Source organism: Aquila chrysaetos, chromosome 25 (assembly GCF_900496995.4).
Source record: "Aquila chrysaetos chrysaetos chromosome 25, bAquChr1.4, whole genome shotgun sequence".
NCBI lineage: Eukaryota > Metazoa > Chordata > Aves > Accipitriformes > Accipitridae > Aquila > Aquila chrysaetos.
The window spans coordinates 19,275,876-19,296,522 of NC_044028.1; the positions used below are offsets into that span (position 1 = coordinate 19,275,876).

Genomic DNA, 20,647 nt, shown 5'->3' on the forward strand with positions numbered 1-20,647 from the left:
GAAAGTTTACAGGAAAAAGGACAGCCAAGATGTAACTCTGAGTATCTTGGAAGTTGTCTTGTATGATGGACATTTTACTTAACCCTCCCTAATAAAAATATAAGCAGCTCCCAAGGGATGATGGCAGAAGGGGGAAGCTGTTGCATAGTGGAGATTCCAGCAAGCACAGGATAGTAATAGTTTCTATACTGAAGTGACCATGAACAGAATGGTTCATCCGTGCTTTGGTCACTTCTAAATAGGGTTAAATTTCTCTTCTCCATGAGGATCTTATTCTAGGATTTGAATTAAAGATAATGAGTTTCCCTATGATTCCCAGGTGGAGAATGACAGAAAAATGTGAATTTCCACAGAGCTGACACTGACTCTGATGGACTGGTACCCTACCGTTACTGTCTTTGCATATCCTGAAGAGACACTCTCAGCTCACGCTGAGAGGCATAATTTCTGAACATCATAAGATATCTCACTTTCAGAACTGGAGTTGGGACAATGTGTTGCTTCCTTTAATTACAGTCTGAGAATTAGTTTCAGATGTGGAAGAATACAACAAAAAGAAATGGTGAGCATTTCTGTATTGCTCTTATGTTGTACAAAGATGACTCAAAAAGAATCTTCTTTTCATTTAAAAAAAACCAACTGAAGTAAATATTTGGTAGAGAAGAACAATCCGAAAGCTTTCTCTGAAGGGCTCCTGTGTGTTGCTGCCAACCTTTTAAAAGAGGAGTTAAAATTTTGGAGTTTCAGCATGTGATTCCAAAATACCCAGATTAATATTTAGTCAGAATCTAAAACTGTCTGAATTAAATGTTTGGCTGTCCAAGCTAATGCTAATTGTATGTTTACAATATTCTGTCTACTTGGGGTAAAATGTTTTACGTTCCTGTAGTGAAGTAGGGAGGATGTCTGTCTTGATGGTGTATCTACCTTATGAGTTTCAGATCATTTTAATGTACCTGTTGTACAAAAGACCATGCTGATAAATGTCAAGTTCCACGCATTCTCCAGTCTGTTGACGCAGGAATGACCAAGGGTTCTTTGGAAGCATTTCAATAACTGTTTTTGTTGATTTAACCTTCCTACATAATGTCTTAATCGTACAAAACAGTTTTATAGGTCTGTTGCATTTTATAGGGATTATCTGCCTTTGCAGAGTGTGCAGCATCAATGGCCATGTGCTTCCTGGCTTTAATCTGGCAGTGAGGACACGTTGGCAGAGGTGTTCCAGCACTGGGCAAACCTGTTGTCTGCTGTTATTAGTGCATTTTATTGTATCTCCCCTTCTAGTTTTGTACTGACATGATTAAAGCTCATTCAGGTATGGCCATTAGTGGTTGTAGTCATGATGTCTGCTGGGACACAGGTGTACTTTAAAGGTGGAGTCAATTGGTAGATCATGTAAACATATGGTTTGAGGAACTAGAGGCCAGAACCTGGTCTTTCAGCTCCTGGTGCTATTGCAGTGGTTTGCGTTTCTAAAATCTTCTAATGTTGGTGATAGCAGGCCCTCTAGAGGGTGATTTGATCATAGAAGTGTGTGCAAGGTCAGGACCAGAAGCCCAGTGCAGTACTTGAGAGAATTAAGAAGCTGTTTTAAGCTGATGTGAGCCTGTACTGCAGTCAGAAAGGGTGGTTCTGTCCTGCACTCATCTTTGTTGTGGCACTAATCTAGCTGACCATACAGCTGCGCATCTTATCCAGTGGAAAAGAAAAATTGTACCAGACTAACAAGCTAATCTCAGTGACTGTGTGGCCACACAAGTGCTAGTACCAGCACCAAGAAATGACTAAGAACACATGGCTGTGGCTAGCAGGAGATCAGCATCTCTTGTCACTGGCCACAGTCTTAGAACAGTGTAAGCAGCTTGTGAGACTGCATCCTTGCTGTATAAATAACAGTTACTTCCCCAGAGAATTAGGAAGAGAGATTGCAAATTGAACAGACTTTACAATGAATATTTTTTAAGTGGGAGGCTTCTGTTCTCTAAGTGAGAAGTTAACATAAAGGTCCATGCCTCAGCTTGGACCTTTAGTTAGGGAGATTAACTTCCTGTGGAGATGTCCTCAGAATCAAACTGTTGGCTGGCCATTGATAAATTACTTCACTATGAGTCACTGACAGACTAGAAGTAAAGTTTGGCTTAAAAATAAGAAGGCATGTATCTTTAACTTTCTTTGCTTTAGAAAACAGTTTTGGCATTGCAGGAACAAATTGAATGTACATGTGTGTTCCTAAAGAAAATGGGAGATTACCTGTTAATCAACCCTCTACTTTTTTACTTTTCCTTTTGCAGAAAAAGCTGCAAGTCATTTAATGACCAAATAAGATTGCCATTCTCATTGATTTATCTGATATGCTTCTCCTGGAGCCATGGATGAATACAACCGCTTTGTGGATTGGGACAAAATGGATGTTACTGTCCAGAGCCAGGATGCGAAGGAGCTAACATGCACAGAGTTCCAGGAGCTCAAGCAGCTGGCCCGGCAGGGCTACTGGTCCAAGAACCACTCTCTGAGAGCCAAAGCGTACCACAAACTGATTAGCAATATCCCATGCCGTACAGTGACCCCAGATGCAAATGTGTACCGGGACATTGTTGTGAAGATTGTTGGAAAACGTAACAGTAGCTCCCTTCCGCTACCAGAGTTTGTGGATAACAGCCTGGTCCCCACGTATTGCTTGAATGCAGAAGGCATCGGGGCAGTCAGGAAGATTATATTGTGCATTGCGAATCAGTTCCCAGACATATCGTTTTGCCCAGCGCTGCCTTCTGTGATAGCTTTGCTCCTCCACTACAGCAAAGATGAGGCAGAGTGCTTTGAACAGGTTTGTCGCATCCTTGCTTGCAATGACCCATCTAAGCGGCTCATTGATCAGACGTTCTTAGCTTTTGAGTCCTCCTGCATGACCTTTGGTGACCTGGTTAACAAGTACTGTCAGGCGGCACATAAGCTGATGGTGGCAGTGTCCGAGGATGTGTTGGAGGTATACTCCGACTGGCAACGGTGGCTCTTCGGAGAACTGCCTATGGTGTATGTTGCTCGGGTCTTTGATGTGTTTCTGGTGGAGGGCTACAAAGTTCTCTATCGTGTTGCGCTGGCTCTTCTGAAATTTTTTCACAAGGTCAGAGCTGGGCAGCCCATGGAGTCTGACAGCATACAGCAGGACATTCGAGCTTTTGTGAGAGACATTGCCAAGTCAGTGTCTCCAGAGAGGCTTTTGGAAAAAGCTTTTGCTATCCGCCTTTTCTCACGGAAGGAGATCCAGCTTCTGCAGATGGCCAATGAGAAGGCTTTGCAGCAGAAGGGCATCACGGTCAAACAGAAAAGGTAGGGCTCTTGCTACAGGTAGCCTGAGTGATCTTGTGCATTTTCCCAGCATGATAAGCAGTTAGTTAGTCTTGGGTGACTGGTGGGGAAGCTTTACTGGTACATGCTGATTTTATTTTTCTCTGCAGAAAAAGTCAGCAGCCCCAAAATTAAGCATTGCTGGGATTGTAATGAAAAGTGTAACTGAAATGTTACGATACAAGAGAAACAAAGCAGTTTCTCATAGCTTACTCAGTGATTAATTTATAATTACTTTTTACAGGTACATACTAATTGCAAGTATTGTATCTCAAAATTGTCTTTCACAAGCTGTTTTTAAACTAAAAGGCATTTTAGCAAAGCTGGAAAAAACACTAATAAATTACTTGGAAGAAAATTATCCAAATGTGAAAAGTAATTCTTAAATATGAGATTATTTGTATAAATGTCAATTTCATGCTGCCTAGTACAGTGAATTCAGCAGTTTCTTTAGTGTAAGTAGGCAAACACCGTTCCAGCTGGGAATGTTTTGCTTAACTAGGGCATTATATTAACAGAATGAGGAATAAATAAGTCTTATTTACAGTTTACTTTTAAAATTAGTTTGACTGTAAGCCTCCTGAAAGTCAAGAGTATAGTAATCATAGGTAGGAGTTGACATATTTTGTGACAGGTTCATGTGCTATTAGAAATAATGATTTCGAAAGAACCGTGGAAGAGAAGAGTGAGGATACTGATCCAAAAGATGATTGCATAATCACAATTTCTTTTCAGAAATGAGGGGAGGTAAAACCAGCTGTGAAACTAGTAAATGAAATCCTGGTCCAATGTGATAGTAAAAGCCATGGCAATAAAAAGCTTAGCTGAAGGAGCGCTACATGTGTATAGAAAGGCAGCAATATATTAATCTGAACACAATTAGCATCTTGCCAAGTGCAAATGTGTGTGCAGGTAAATACTGGCATTGTAGCTGTGTTCTGTTTCTCCTAAGGCCCTCTGTGACTGCAGAAAACTTCTCCCAACTCTTTTTGAAATCTAAGTTTAAGTGTTGAACAGTTTTGTCAACTGTCCTGACCTCTGAAAGAAGGATGACTTCTAGAAGTCTACTGGGGTCAGTAAGTGTGATATGTAGAACTTGGTATTCTAGAGGGACAGTCTTCCATTTTCTCTAAATCTTCAAAAATCCGAAGGTACCAGCCACTGATGTATTAGGGTCTTACAGCCAATTGTGTTGCTGAGTTAGTTGCAAACAGATACCATTCCATGGTATTGAAATATATACTTAGCAGATTTCAGCCTATAAAATAATGTAAATGTTAGCTGAACCTCTTTCATGTGCCTAAGTACATGTAAAGTTCCCTCCAGTCTTTTCCAATGGTTTATTTTTAGACTCACAGTTTGGTTTACAATTAGCCTGTGCTTTATTTTGCTCATGTCTTGGAAGAGGCAGCTCTGTCAGTCTCAAATATTTCAAGGCCTTTAGCCACTGGAGTGTCATGTTGGGTAGAGTTCAGACCATTGTATTTGGGACTTGCAACCAGAAGTATTAACTCTTCTGATGTGTACCTTTTCTTCCTGTACTGAAGTTCAGGAAAGTTGTAATAACCTTTCTGAGTATCTTCTTCAGCAATAGAATGAGAGCTTTAAATAAAATAAAAATAAATTTTAAAAAACCCACCCAAACAAAACAAAAAAACAAACAAAAAAACCAAAACAAACAAAAAAAAAAAACCCAAAACAAAAAATCCCCAAGCAACCACAAAAAATCCAGAAGCTCCTGTTGTGTTAAATGTTGTAGAGGTATTCTTGCTCAGAACGACAGTGATGTCTTCAAAGCAAAATACAGTAAATTCATACCTAAATAATGCCAGTAGTTACTGCTTTACCAGGCAGAGTTGCTAGTGAAAAACTTTTATCCTCTCTTGGCTACTTATATAAACATAGTGAAACTTTCCAGCATCCCCTGGCATGGTACTGCTGTGAATTTGGTTCAGTTTGGGTCCCATTGTGTGCAGATGCAGGTGCTGGAGAAGTGAGCTTTTCTCTGGTGCTTGATAGGATGTGAGTTGTCTTGTCCAGATGTGTTTCGCCTGTGCAAGGAGATGATGGATTATTTTCCAATCAGATAACTACAAGCAGGTAGCAAAAAAGGAAAAAAAAAAATGGAAATTGGAAATATTTTAACCTGTCTTTTTGTTTGTTTGTTCTTCTCGTGCTTGGTGACTCATGTCAAACCTTACTTTGTTTCTCTCCAGGCTCCTTTCATTCACTTTGTTGCAAATGTAGGAAATCACTGATCTTTTCTATCTTTTTTTGTCTTTCTCCTTATACGTTCTTCTTCTGTCAATTCCATACCCACTGCACCCCTCCTGTTTGCAGTGTTGCATCTCCCAAAAGGTAGGTTAAAACACTTGAATCTTTGCACTTTGCTTGTTTCTTCTGTCTTTGGCTGGTTATTTTTTCCGAGGCTGTCATTATTGCTAATGCTGGGGCAGGAGAAGCAGGGCAGCAATTATAGCATCTGATTGCTGTGTAACATCTCCTGAATACTCTTGCAAAGTTAGTTCAAAGCACCTGCAGAGTTGTAAGATAAGGGCTCATGGGCCCAGCTACTCAACATAGCAGTTCCATACAGCAATACAAGCCTGTTCTCCAGAATGGAGAAGAGTAATGTTAATGGTGGGATGTAAGTCCTTTCTACACTGGAAGAAAAAGTGTCACTTTTTAAAAACATCTCAAGTAACATGTCTTCAGAACTGTTAGGTATTGTCCCACATCCAAACCCGGTATATGCTGTTGCAGATGTGAGACATACTCAATTTTTTTTCTTCTTTGCAAGCTTTCTGCAGTTAATTGGAAAGATGTTGGACAGAACTCAACTTGGCACACTCCTAAAAGTGACTTGTCTCTATTCATACTAGATTATATTTATTTTTAAGTAGGTAGGGGATTTTTTTAGAGGCAAGAAGACAAGACTATTATCCTGTGTCAAGGAGGTCAGAGTTACTCAGCCATATAGCATTAATGGTTAATGAAGTCATTCATCAAGTCTTGGCCTGAAAAGCAAATCTTAAAGAACAAAACCCAGTGGATTGTGATACCTGATAAGCAGAGAACTTAGAAAGGAGAAAGACTACCCTGTGAGTATTAAATACCACAGATGTATGGGTTTAAATTAATGCCTTCAAGAATCTTCTGGCCTTGTTGCAGGTGCCCTGAGTTAACTTTAGTGAGTGATGCACACTAACATTTGCACTAATTTATAAAATCAAAATTGGAATTAATTTCCTCATGTTTTCATGTCTGAAAGAACACCTTAAGAGACTTATCAAAGCATGTTTCATATCATATCCTGTGTGTTGAGATTTTACCTTTAATAAATCAGCGGGCTGTTAATTTCAGCCAAGCAAATCTTCAACATCTGTGTATTATTTTACTGTAGTTACAATGTCCTGGAAGCAGCAGAAAGCCTTGATTTCTGCTAGGAAGCACATAGTTTGGGTTTGAGGGGGCTTAGGTAGATGCAGGGTGTCTGTTGACACTGATCTCAACACAGGATTAGGCTTCAGGTTTATACACCACATATGGCTTCTATTGCCATTTATGACTGAGAAACAACATATCACTTCTACCATGCATTTATGCCCTAACTGAAATTATACTGGATTTTAAAGATAATGCAGACCCTATAAGTTTTGACCCAAAACAAAGTAGAGCAAGAGGATGTAATTCAGTGAGTCACACCTTGGAGTGTGGTATTTGTTGTCTTGGAATACATACAGAGACAGAGCATATCCACTGTGACAGCTGCTACCGCTTGTCATCAACGTTGGCTTTATCCTCAGGAACTTTGAGGTCTCTGAAGCAGATTGTATTAATGATATAGCTGTAAAAACAACAGTCCTACAAAAATAGCAAATAAGCTGCTTTATTAAACGTTTAAATTGTGCTACTTTTCTAAAGCTAATTTCCTTTGGGATAGTAACAATTGAACATGTCTTTCCAACATCAGCAATCAATAGAAAGTTGTCATGCCAGTCCTAATAAGCCAACATGAAGAATTGAGGAAAACTGCACTCATTTACTACTTTGAAAAGAAACTACCCAACTGAAGTAGATGATTTTCAGTTAGATACTTGTAATTCTAATTGCAATTTTCTGACCACCAAAAAAACCCTTGTATTTTTGTTAAGGAGCAGAGTTTGGTTTGATATAGGTGCAGGCTGTGTATTGACACTGGTCTCAACACAGGATCAGGTTTCAGTCTTAAGCACCTGCGGCTGTGATTTATGACTAGGAAATAGCAGGTCATTTTATTTCAAATCCTTCAGTCAAGCTACAGTCTAGGTTTTTACTAACTGAATGGTGACATTAAATATAAAATGATTCACTATGATATTCAAGGGGCAGGAATGGCATGCCTGGAATAGTTTTAAATGGCCAATACAATGGTAAATGCTGTCTCATAAATCAGAAAGATCTGTTTATATTCTACCTACATGGAAAAGTTGTAGAAAGACACAGGGTACTCAGTGATGTGTTACTATGAATTCTGCTGAACACAGGCTTCAAGTGGGGTCTGGGTAGGAAAGTCCTTAAATCAGCAGTTCATAGGAGCCAGGAGAAGGAACAGAGGCAAAAGAAAAGGTACACTGAGGTTGACAGCCTTTTAGGAACAAATACTTAAGTTTAGTTGCCCAAACAGATCACCTAAGTGTGAAAAATGTACAGACCAAGCATACAAATAATTATGAGGCTTGCTTGTTTGAGGTTTAGTAAGTTTAAAACTGTTTTGATATTTGCTACTAATTCTTAGCCTATTTATCATCATTACTTTTCCTCCAGAAATTGACTCTAATAAACTAGTTGACTGCCCTGAATATTTTTAATTCCTTGAATGTGAGAAAAATGTAATTTCTGATGAACTGAAACCAAGGCTTTGTTTCTCAGCTCTGTTCTGAGCTGCAGACCAGACAGGACCAGGCGGGTGAGACCTAAAGTAAGATTCTGAAGATGTGGGTTCAAGTTTTGGCTCATACTTTGCTTCAGTTGATCTCTCCTGTGCCTCAGCTTGCTGTGTTTAAAAGCACAAATAATGTCCTAGTCAGTGATACTGTAAGTTTTAAAACCCATTAATAGTTGCAGCTTGCTTAAATAGGTGCCCATATAAGTTCCTTGCTACTTAAATAATGCAGGGTAGCAATGCAAGTAGTGATTTGGTTCATTTTACTAGAGGAAGCAGTATTTTTTTTAATTTTTTTTTTTTTAAGTGACCTAAGGAGTCACTTCATTAGAAATGCTGACACTAAGGCAGCTACAGTAAGTTTCAGAAAGCATTTCCCAGTCTCTCCAGGCAAGCACCATTCTAAGGTGCAGTGCAAATGCTGCTGATCTCTTGGTACTACAAGCAAGAAAAATAATTAAAAAATGTTTCGTTTGTGTGTTTTAGGGAGTGAGCTAAACTATTCAGATACATGCAGATATGCAGTATTGAGGTCCTCTTTAAGTTCCATGAAACTGAGAGGGAAGAAATGTGTAATTGTCAAAAAAAAAAAAAAAACAAAAAAAAACACAACCAAAAAACCAAACCACCCGAAATTGGCAAATACTTGCAACTGAACCCTTGCATGCAGAGCAAACTGCCTAAAGCTTCATTTAACTAATGGCTACCCAATAATTTAGTATCTTGTGTAAGTTCCTATGTCACTTCCACCATGTACTTGGCTGTCGTCCTTGCATTTTGAAAGTCTTTAATGTTGACCACAGATACAGTAACACTTGTTTAATCCCCAGGCTCTGAGTCTGCGTGCTTATTTAATCTGAGAAATGAAGGCTGGTTAAGATCATGATGATTATTATTATTACCTTCAAGTGTTTAAAAGCCATAAATCAGTTCTTATGAGTGCATCAGACCCCTCTGGGGGGCACGGGGGTTTGCTTTCCAGTGTGAGTGTCTAGCGTTCCTTCATGTTTTCAGGCTCCGTCTGTAACCATGAACCTAGGAACTTCTTTAGTTCTTAATGAAGTGGAAGTCATTGGTAATGACATGTTTCCAAGACGTGGAACTTTCCAAAAGCTTCAAATATTTGCCTTGGATTAAAATTGCTTAGCCTGGTAATACTGATTCTTCTTAAGATTTCTGAGGGTTTTAGGAATTCTCTAATTCCATGATACAGGCAGGACCTCAGAGGGGGAGAAAGTACTACCTCTTCCTTTCAGATCCTGGCTGTTTCTTTAGGTATTCAGTTCTCTATGCTTAAATGCTAGTGCCAGTGAGACTGTCTCAAATGGCAAATATAATTTGATCTATTTAAGGTCATGGTCATCCCAGCTAGCTCACCGTTATGTCCTCTATATATAAAGGTGCAGGCCACAGCTGCCATACAGAGGAATTACTGCAGGTATTTCAGTAAGGCCAGATGACTACCTCTTGAGGATTATGTTAAACCACAGTAGTTTATTATCTTCACTAAGTCATGGCCTTCTAATCCCATGGGCTGGAGCTTTGAACAACAGCATATCTGCTAGGGTCTTTTAATGTTCAGCTGCCTTTGCATGTTACTGTCCAGTAATCCAAAACTTGTTCTGTTCTTAAATTATTGTTTCTCAATGTTTTGTATTGTATTTCTCAGGCAGAATGTGCACTTAGCAGTTCATGCTGAGAACTTCAAGTCTGAAATTGTCAGCGTGAAAGAGATGCGAGATATCTGGTCATGGATCCCAGAGCGATTTGCACTTTGCCAGCCCCTCTTGCTTTTTACCACCTTGGAACATGGCTGTAGTCTGAGCAGGTAAGGAAAACCTTCCCCACTCTTCTCTACTGTAGGGCAAAAGAGAGCAATGGTGAACTGTTTGCTGGATTGATAAAAAGGCCATGCCTAGTCAGAACTTGATCTGAAGAATATCATTAGCGATGGGATGTAAAAGTGACAATCCTATTGGCTACAGCATTTGACCAGGACACTTCATATGCCAGAACATGGCAAGCCATTTTAAACTGTCCAAGATCAGCTGGAAGAGTCAAACTTGCATCAGTTCACACAATATGCTGCTCTGAGACTGGTTCATTCCCCGATGGATATGAATGTTTTAATTCAGTGGCTGCTCTGCAGGCTCTTTTGGTAGATAACCACGTTGAAACTGATCCAAAGAATAAGGGAACCAGAAACTGGAGATTCCTCTACCTATGAATGTGATTGTTGTTGATTGTTGTTATTTTTAAAGTGGGATAGGCTAGATGTGAGATCTCCTTGCGCTTGACACAGAAGACTATAATCCTAATAATGACTTCAATATCTGCAGTTGAGGTACTGAGGTGGGAAGTAGTCTGCTGTCCCAGCCCCACAAGCCTATGAGGAAGAATAAAAGCAAGCAAAGAGAATGCATCATAATTATTTTCTATAAAAACTGAAAGCTCTTCAGACACAGCCATCAGTCCTCAAGACACAACTTCCTTTAGCTTGTCTTAATTCAAAATGCTGTAAAATACTACTTGTGATAGGTAGTCTTCTAGCTGTTCTGCAGAGGCATAAACAACAGAGAACTGAGTAGAGAAGAACTGCTTGATAATAATTGTTTACACTCAACTCTGCTATTTACAATGGACTGTAGAAAGCATTTGCAGGAATATGCTTAGTCTTCAGATGTCTTTTTTGTCATACCATCAGTTGGAGGAGGAGGTGGTGCCTGACATTAAGTTGGAAAAGAACTGCAGTTGGTGATACTTCAGTACTTATTTTTGTGTACTCTGCACTTCAGGTTCTATTCTCACAGCGAGGGACACGAACCAACTCTTCTCCTCATCAAGACCACAGCAAAAGAGGTGAGTGAGATGAACGGCAATGGATTAAATTAGGTTTTAGGCAGTTATATAATGCTGTATTGCAACACACAACTGTTTATAATAAAATGAAGAAGCAAGAGACCTGAAGTTGCTTGGAGTTTTGTTTTGGTTTTTTAACAATGCGTGCTTTAAATGGTTCCATTTGTTGATTATGGGACTATGCATTCTTGGGTAAATCTTGTAAACTAGGTCTTGGTCAGCTATTGTTTCTCTGGTAAGTAATGTGGGATGATGAACTAGAGTAATTCATTGAGGTCTTGTATAAACTCTCTTAATTGCAGAATCGAGGGAGAGGCTGGGGAATTGTGTTAAGAAACTCATGATTCATAGAAGATATTTTCATTTTCTCCAGGATATGAGGAGAGAAAGTAGCAGAATTTAAATGGTATGAATAATACAGGACTACATAATGTGGAAACAAAAGCTTTAGCTTCATCTCATTCTTGTTTGGGAAAAAAAAGATAAAAAAAAAAAAGGAAAGCTGTGAGAACCTGAGGAGGAATGCACACAGGTGCCTTGTCTAATGACTGTTGGTTCTCTACTCTACTTGTATGACCATATTGGACAACATAATGTGAAAACAGAAACATTAGCTTTATCTCATGCTTGTTTAAAAAAAAAATACTGCATAAACCAAGAAAGCTTCCCAGAACCTCTGAAGGAGGGCACGCAGGTGCTTCCTGTAATAAGCATTGGTTGTCTGCGCCACTGTGCATGACTTCTAAATGTTCTGTGTATAACGTTAAGCTATTATTGCAGCCTGTGGGCTTATATTTCTGCTTATGTTCCTGCAGAAAGACTGTCCATGAAACAAGCCCATTTCTACTCTTATTTGCATCTACCCAATGCTAATGCTCCAGGCTGTTTCATAGTTCTGTGTATCGTTTCTGGCCATCCCAGGCCTGCATTGATATGCCAATGGCTTATAGAATGCCCATGGTATCTAAAGGGAAGAGGGAAAATATTTATTTATTATTTTGCTTCTTGCCATGGAGCATATCAAAAGTCCAGCTTTGTAAGTGATGCTCATTTTTATAGTATGGTTTGTTTCTTACCCCTCAAAAAAAAAAAAAAAAAAAAAAAAAAAAAAAAAAAAAAAACATAGCCCAAACAAAAAAGTATGGGGTTTTTTTATTTGGTGGTTGTGGGGTTTGGTTTTTTGCAAAGGATTACATTCCTCCTTTATTCATATGTCTATAGTTACATTTTAGAAAGAAGAAAATTTGCCTTCTGGTTTTCTGGCTCTCATGTACTTTGGGCATATCAGATCAAATGAAGTTTTGGGCCATCTCTTTGTTTATGCACACAATTTATCTGTATAAAAAAAAAAGGCTCTTCAGTAATTTTGTCCTAGGAGCTCTGCTTGTAATGCTGGTGGAGGCTAAACAGCAAATGTGCCTTAGAACAGCTCTGTTTAACCATAGTTTCTGGGGAAAAAAAAAAGCAGGGTTGCTTTCATCTCATTCTTACAGCTTCATTGTTTGGTCTGTCCACTTGGCAGTGATACTTATTGCTGGTAGCGAGAAATTCTTCTAGTGCGATCAAAAGACTCCACAGAAAAGCTCAGCCCTCTGAGGCTATGTTTTTCTTTATTGTAAACTAGTGAACCCCATGCTGTTTGAATAGGCTGCTTTAAATATCTGAGCTAGTTCAGCATTGGCTTAGCTAAGCTGATTTTAACTTACAGTTTGAAATGGAGAAAGCCACCAAGGCTACTGTTTATGACCAGAAAATGTTCAGGCAGAACTGCTCATACTGCAACTTGTGACAATACTGTTGCTTTGGATGCCAAAATGAGGAAGTGGAAGTCAGGCTTTACAAGTTTGGAATGATTTGTGTTTTGGTACCTAGGGTTATGTTGGAACATTTCTCCTTTAAGGCCTCAGAGATCTGAAATAATTTATGAAACTGTTAGGATTTAAGGGTACCCACCAGTGGATTAAAGCAGTTTAAATCTATCTTTAGATGTAAGTACTTGTGCTGCCTTAATCCACTGATACAGAGATTTTGAAAATCAAACTAAAATAAAACTTTCAGTTCTGGACTCTGAAATGTTGGTATTAATTGGTTTAACACACTTTCTTCTTCAATGGAAAGCCTCCTGATGGTGCTGTTTGTGCTAGGTCTGTGGTGCTTATCTGTCAACTGACTGGAGCGAGCGCAGGCGAGGAGGCAACAAGCTGAGTTTCTTTGGAACTGGGGAATGCTTTGTATTTAGGGTGAGTAAAATTTTATTGTTGCTACCCAGTAGGGAGGCAGAACCACTGTACTGGTGTGAGTAACTCTTACTTCCCTTCCACTTGAAGAGGCTGGATTATATGCCCTCCTAGTTTGTAAAGTCTACTGAACTCTTCATGTGGAGGAGAAAATTTTACTTCTCAGTTTTGTGGTAACCCTTTTTCTCCCTTTGCACAGAATATTTTCTTAAAACATGTAATAAGGTAATTCAGAAAACACTGCATGATTTCTTCAATCACTGAAAAAGCAAAGGTATAAAGAAAGAAAACAGTATCTGGCCTAAAAGACTGTTTGATCTAATCTTTACGGCTAATCCGGGTGGAGTCTGAGGGGCTTGAATGTTCTTCGCTGTGTAGAGCTCTCAGTGTAGTGCATGTGCGCTAACTAAAGCTTTGCTCTTCTCTGCCCCTATGCAGCTGCAGCCAGAAGTGGAACGCTACGAGTGGGTGATCATAAAACACCCAGAACTGGCCACGACTGGTTCAGAGCCAGAAAATCATGCCTCGCCAGCTTCCAGCACCCTCTGTTCCAGCAGTGTCCCATCAGACCCCTCAGATCGCCTTTCTCCCTTCTTATCGGCTCGGCACTTCAACTTGCCTTCCAAAACAGCCTCCATGTTCATGGCTGGCAGCAGTGAATGCATCATTATAGGTAAGTCAGTGTGAGAATTTGAGCATATATCCTACCAGCTCTCCCTATCTGCCTTATCTAAGAGAGTCACCTATATTTACCATATATGTATTTCAGTATCGCTACAGTTAGACATAAAAGTGGCCAAAACCTGATATTATTACCCAACAAAAATTTTCTGTGGAAAAACTTGCATATCAAGCATTTTAGAGTAAGATAGTAACTCATAGCTTTAAGCACAGCCATACCTTTATACTGCCTAATTCATGATGAGAAATAGTTCGTGAAGAGGAACTTACTTTGCACTGAGGCTTTTGAAACACAGGGTAAATTATAAAACATGTTAATTGTCCTGGAACTTTATTGGATCTGTGGTGCTGCTGACTTTGGCAAAAGCCTGCTTAGGAAAGTTGTCACCCAAATGGGATTTACAAGGAACAGGTATAAAATCGTAGTTGTCCTTTTTCCAAAAAGCTTTATTTGACACTTGTTAGGAGAGCAACTAGCCTGGTGATTTGCTCTGTAGCATCAAGTGTTGGCTGATTTCTCACTTAGCAGCATGTGCTCTAATTGACTGTAAGTTGGGCTGCTCCAGTGTCAGCAAGGCTGGTGAGAGCTTCAGTGTATGTGTAACTGAATTAGAAATCACTGTTAATGATGTACCACAGATATATCAGAGATCTTTACAGTTGAGCATATATCCCACCGGCTCTTCCTATCAGCCTTAGATAAGAGAGTCATTTATATTTACTATATAGTACAGTATGGGTAGTAATAAGAGAAATGCAAGCTTGGGTAGTAGATCCGTAGAAATGAACGTTGTACACCATTCCAGCTGTACACCACAATTTCTACCCTTTTGATTCTTCAGATGTTTTCAGTAGGTTTTCTTAGACGGTTGCCCTATAAGCAATAGGGGAATCTTCCTTTTTGTTTTCCTAACGTATTTCTGTCTAAATTTATTTCACTTCACTGCATTCTCTGACTGTGAGCTCTGTGAATCTTGACATAGACCCACAGATAATCAAAATGCTTTTAACTCTGACATGTTTTATAATGATTTAGAATACTAAGCCAGTGCTGTTCCTTATTGATCTTGTTCTTCTCCCAGCTTTGATTTTTGTCTGCTAACAGAATTCTTTGGTTTTTCTTTACTGGAGGGAAAATACGCAGTTGGTAGCTTCCAACATCCTCCAGCACTGAAAAACAAATCTTAAAGGCAGGCATTTGAGTCAGGCTTCTTGTTCTTACTGACTTGCATTACTGCTTTTTTAAGTTTATCAGAACAGGATGATTTTTTTTTTTTTTAGTGTCATTTAAAAGCTATGCACTTGATCATACTTTGTTACACCTGAAGACACCAAGCAAACATCACTTAGGGCTTCCAGTTGTTCCCATAGGAAAAGCACTTGAGTCTTTTTTTTTTTTTTTTTTTTTTTTTGGTATAGCAGTTTCCTATGCTAAGAAATGCAGAGATACCCTTACACTTGTCTTTGTCTCTTCACAGGAGGTGGTGATGGCCAGGCTCTTTACCTCGATGCAGATCTGAACCACGGAAGAACCAGCCACTGCAATACTTTCAATAATCAGCCATTGTGTTCTGAAAGCTTCCAGATCTCTGTCTTGGAGGTGTGGGGCTTCAGGGACACCATGAATGGTTGATGTGACTATCATTAATTAACTAGTTTTTCAATTGTCCTAGGATTCCCAAGGCAAACTCTAATGCAGGAGCCAAGTTAGAACATAACTTCTGCTGGGCTCAGTGTTTTTTAGTAATTACTAAGTGGTGCAATTGAATGCAGGGCTTAGTTGTTTACTCTTATTTTAAGACAGGTCAAGGTGAAGTAATGTATCTGATTAACTCCTTAGCTCTTTACCTCTAGAGATCTGGATTCAGGTCCTGTTACTAGGTAAAAATAAATATGTAATGATTTCAAACCATCCTAAATGGATACAAGTCTGTATCACGGGATAGGTTTGCAATTTGATTTAATTCTTCAGAGGCACAGAGCTGGCTGAGGTGTACTGTAGAGTTCTGTGCCACTGGCACCAGTATCTGGCTTAAGCCAGTAATATCAAATGTCTGCTCACAGGGAACATTGGTGACCTCAGATTCGATGTAGAACAGTAGTTCATAAAATCATTGCCCTACCATAAGTAGACATTGTGCAGACATATCAGTACCATTTTGTAAGTTATGAGAGCCCTCAATTCACACAAGAGCTATGATTGCTAATTATTCTTCTCCTTGTATCTGAACCCTTGACACATTCCAGTTTCATCTGTTTGAGGAGTTTGCCTCTGAGAAAGGCATCCAGACTGGACAACAATATCTCAAAGGCTTGATTTTGTTTACATTCCTATTCCATATCAGTATAATGACTTCAGACTGACTCATGTTTCAGGCAGCTGAAAGCTACAGTGTATATGCAGTGCTCAGAAACCTCCCTTTCTTCGTCTTTCCTGGAAGCTTAAATCTGAGAACAACTGTGCTGATATCACTATGTGTTTGGGGAATTAGACATTGCGATACAGAAGCTTAAAGCTCTCCCCACAAGTAAATGAAGGGAGGTAGGAGGGAAATCTTCTGTGTAATATTATTCTGGGAGTGGACAAGTTTCCCAGGAGAACTCTAGGCGACACTGTTTCTCCATATCATGAGTCTTCCCTGTGATGAGAACCTGAAAAAGGTAATGCTTTTTTGCCAGCAGTGTTCTGGTAGGGTTTGGATGATGCAAAGAGGCTTTTGCTCATTCCTGAGAATTCATACAGTTCTCTGCAAGCATGCCCTGTGGCTTGTGATGTCTGGAGGCAATTGTCTAGTGTCTTTATCTAAAACTTGCAGTATCTGCTGTAGGACTTCTCCCACGTGAAGCACAAGTACATAAACATTGATGGATAGTCCAGAGCATATGACAGGATGCTCTCAAAGCTTCAGTGGGTAATTCACTAGTAAGATGATTTACCACAACAAGTAAAATGAAGAGAAAAAGGAATTGCTGGTTTTTTCAGCAGTTCAATCTAAAAAATTGCTTTAGAGTGGGGGAAATGTTATTACTACTTAAAATTTAAGTTCATTAAAAGGAAAAAAGAAAAATTTGTAGGGATTAAATCTCAGTGAAGCTGGACAGTGTTATGTTAATATTCAGAGGTCACAGGTGAGTCTTGTTGGTAATGTTGGCTTGTTTAGCTTGCCATCAATGAAAGTACCATTTGTCTTGGTAAAGTGTTGCCTCTTGCAAAGTATATGAACAACCTTGGCAAAAATGTGATTTGCTTCTTAAGGTGCCATTTTGAATTTTTGTCAAAATAACTCTTTGAAATATTAGACTTCATATACAACAGTTCAAGATGTCTTTTGCACCATTTATATTTGCATTTAGATTATTTCACCCTATGTGAGAGTCAGTACTAGGCCTCTTTCTTTCCCACTTCCCACTCAGTTCTGTCCAGCTGGCTTTTTGTAGTTTACCGTAAGCTTGATTGAACTAGAAGGGAAGGTATAATTCAGTTATACTTACATATTTTGAGGAGGAAGAACTTGAGCAGTCATATCTGGCTTTTTACAAATACTGACTGATGCTGCCTTCTATTGGTTTTTTTTTTTCAAAGTTAGTTGCATCACTTTGCACTTGCTAGTATCCCACAAGCTTCCTCAGACAAAACAAATGTATCCCATTTAGTAGGCTCTCTTTAATGTAGGTGGTATTTCAGTTTTGTCTCTATCTCCTTTCGAGCTTGTTTTAGGTGCCCGTTAAAAAAAAACAAAAAAAAAAACAAACAAAAAAAACCAACAACAAACAAACAAACAAAAAAAAACCCACCACACATAAAAAAACCAAAAACACAATAGCATTCAGCTTGTTAGAAATTCCCTCAAGCTGTGTGTTGGCAGGATTTGTGGGACTTTAGTATTACACTCAAAATTAATAGGTTTTATCTGCAAAATCTTTCCTGCAGCTGGCAGTGGTGATGTGATTTTTCTCACTCCCCATCCCTGCTGGATGCAGCTATGTCAGCGAAACCCGAGTACTACACCATGTCTTAAGCCATATCTAAGAGACACTGTTTCTTTCCCTGCCCTGTTCTTAGCGCACAGAGATTTGGGTGTTTGAAATCAGAAATAACTCATAGTTGCTCAGAAATTCATCATAGGATATTAGTGTGAGAAGCCAAGGAGCAGTACTGAAAATCAGTGAGGTTTTGGCATCTGAGTCTCGAGCATCTTTCAAAAATCAATTGCAGGCCTCAGCTCAGCTTCCCTTGTGCCAGATGAGTACAACTTCTAACACCCCCAGCAGCGAAGGTCCACAAAAGACCCCTTTTTGGTAGCTTATCTAGATGGCCAACCAGTCGCTCACATGGGACTGAAGGTAAATCTTCATTCTTGAAGTAAGACATTACGCTGGGTGGCTGACAGTGTCTTAACAGCTGCTCTGTGGCTATGCATTAGCAGCTGGTGTGGGTGTGCTTGGAGCACACATTTGAGCAATGACCTGTATGAGTTTGCAAATCACAGCAGTGGGGAAAAGGGTTGACAGGTGATCCTCCTTCTGCTGACTGTATTCATATCAATCTCGGGGCACGTGTCGCAGGGATGGTTTTAGGTTGATACAGGACTACCCTGCTGCAGACATCCTGCAGGACTAGCATGTGTTTTAAACCTGAATAGCCTGAATAAGCAAGAGGCTGCAATAATCTAGCAAGAGGAATTGTACAATGCTGCATCATCTTCATGAAATCCTTTTGTTCAGTAAAAATGAATGTCCTTTTCATGTGCAGATCCCTATGTATAATTCTCCTTATGGGTGCGAGACACCTTAGAAGAACAGCATTGTGACTTGGTTTTCTTTCCAGTAGCAAAGAAGCATTTTTTTTGTCTGTGTAGTTAATGGTTGTTGCTGACCAAGTGTATATCAAAGTTCCAGTAATTAAGCCAACAGTTTATTTTGCTTGCAAAACTCTTGAGGTGGAGACCACAGACTGGTTTTTAAAACAATTACTACAATGGGCACCTTATCAGACAGTTAAAATTATCTGAAGTACACGAGCTGTGAAGTGCTTTGGTCAGTTGTTGCTCTGAACAACTGTTGATGTAGTTTGTAGTCCCTGTTTGTAGGCGAGAGAGTGCCAGTGTCACTTGATTAGCTGTTGGGTGTGGAGCTGGAGAGCTGAAGGCTGGGTGTCAGCTACCACAGTTCTTCAGGAGCGTATTTGCTTTCCCAAGAAGCCATTTTTGCTTTGTAATATTCTCTTGAAGGCAGAAAACACTAGAAACTCCTGACAGCAGAAACTTGAATTTATTGTAAGTGGCATCTAAGCTGTTTCCAGGCCACGGGAACTGTTTCCAGCTGTCAGCCAGACTGGACAGACTTCATCACTGCACCCAAACTGTCATTCCTACAGATCATGCACTTTGATATGCTCCCTTTTCTGATGAAGCATGTTAATTGGCCTCCTGTTAATAGAGGCCAGTTCACAATAGAGGCCAGTTCACAAACGGAAGGGAAGAACTCTCATTTCCTCTTGAGTTGAGATAACTGAAGACAGATTGGAGGGGCAGGCAGTACTGTTCTTTAAAGAGTTAAACTTCATGCCAATAGAGATCTGTGTTTAGCCATGGAGGGGTGGCACTTGCAGATCGATCAACTGCTATTCATGTGTGTGCATTGAAATTGTGTACTTTGTCCTGGGAAATCCATCCTCATTTTTGATGGGGCATGAGGTCCTCTGCCCACTGACCACACAGTCGCCACAGAGACACTGATGCCCCAGCCAGCAGGGACCAAGAGCTCACCTGCAGCTGCGGCACTGGAATTGCTTGGCTCCTGCGACTGACGCCTGGAGTCCTATTGTTGGATAGATCGGAGGCTTGGGTACCTGGCTGTTAATGTTGAGATGCCTTTCTGCTAGCTCTCTGTCATGAATTTCAGACTATTCATAGTTGAGATGAGTGTGCGTATTATTTGGGGTGATGTTTTTCTTCAGATGAGTGGTGGTGTGTGCTGCTGAATTGGTTTTCTACCCTACCATTGGAATCACTGCCCTACATTGATGGTATTTTTGTCACTGTGCAGAATCTTGGATTATATTAAAAGGTGTTTGACTGTGGAGGCTACTGACTTTGTCCTTCATTCGGTTATTTTCCTTCCTGTAGGCCTCATAGCAAATAGCATGCTGAAACTGAGAAATAAACCTTGGAGCATGTGTTCTTTCACATGAACTCTTCACTACAGTGATTCAATTACACAGTTCCTGACTGTTTTAGGAGATCGCACAAGGCTTCCACCAAGATCAGGTGCCAAACTGACTGTAAAAAAAAAAAACTTAGATTGGCAGATTCTGAAATGAGCCTTGTTCCTTTTGGTGGGGCCGGAAAGCATGTTTTTGCCCCAGCCAGCGTTTAAAATAAAGCTTAGAGGTGTCTGCTGGCCACCAATACTTGTGAGGTGTAGATCAGACCAACGCTGCTGTTGCATTGTCTGCACGTAAATGTCGTCATTGACTCGGCTACAGTCCTGCAGCTGCTGTAAGTTAGCGCTGCTCTCGCTAGAGGCTGTGCCTTCCTTCTGCCAGCACAAAAGTGACTGTTGGCCTCAGGCATGCAGCTCAGTCAGGGAACTGCTT

General features: G+C 39.9%; 1 protein-coding gene across 6 annotated transcripts in view; it reads left to right on the forward strand.

The window, feature by feature from the left end:
* Positions 1-20,131, forward strand: part of TBC1D24 (TBC1 domain family member 24) — a 30,892-nt gene extending 10,761 nt beyond the window's left edge. For 3 of the 6 annotated variants that reach the window (XM_030001789.2, XM_041120232.1, XM_041120233.1), the window contains 8 exons: positions 320-562; positions 2,295-3,330; positions 5,689-5,706; positions 9,942-10,100; positions 11,068-11,131; positions 13,276-13,371; positions 13,807-14,041; positions 15,528-20,131. In XM_030001789.2, coding sequence (XP_029857649.1) covers positions 2,372-3,330; positions 5,689-5,706; positions 9,942-10,100; positions 11,068-11,131; positions 13,276-13,371; positions 13,807-14,041; positions 15,528-15,682 — 1,686 coding nt within the window. In that variant the 5' untranslated portion in view covers positions 320-562; positions 2,295-2,371 and the 3' untranslated portion in view covers positions 15,683-20,131. The remainder of the gene's footprint in view (positions 1-319; positions 563-2,294; positions 3,331-5,688; positions 5,707-9,941; positions 10,101-11,067; positions 11,132-13,275; positions 13,372-13,806; positions 14,042-15,527) is intronic. The other 3 variants (XM_030001787.2, XM_041120231.1, XM_030001790.2) reach the window with 2 other exon arrangements.
* The last annotated feature ends 516 nt before the right edge of the window (positions 20,132-20,647 follow it).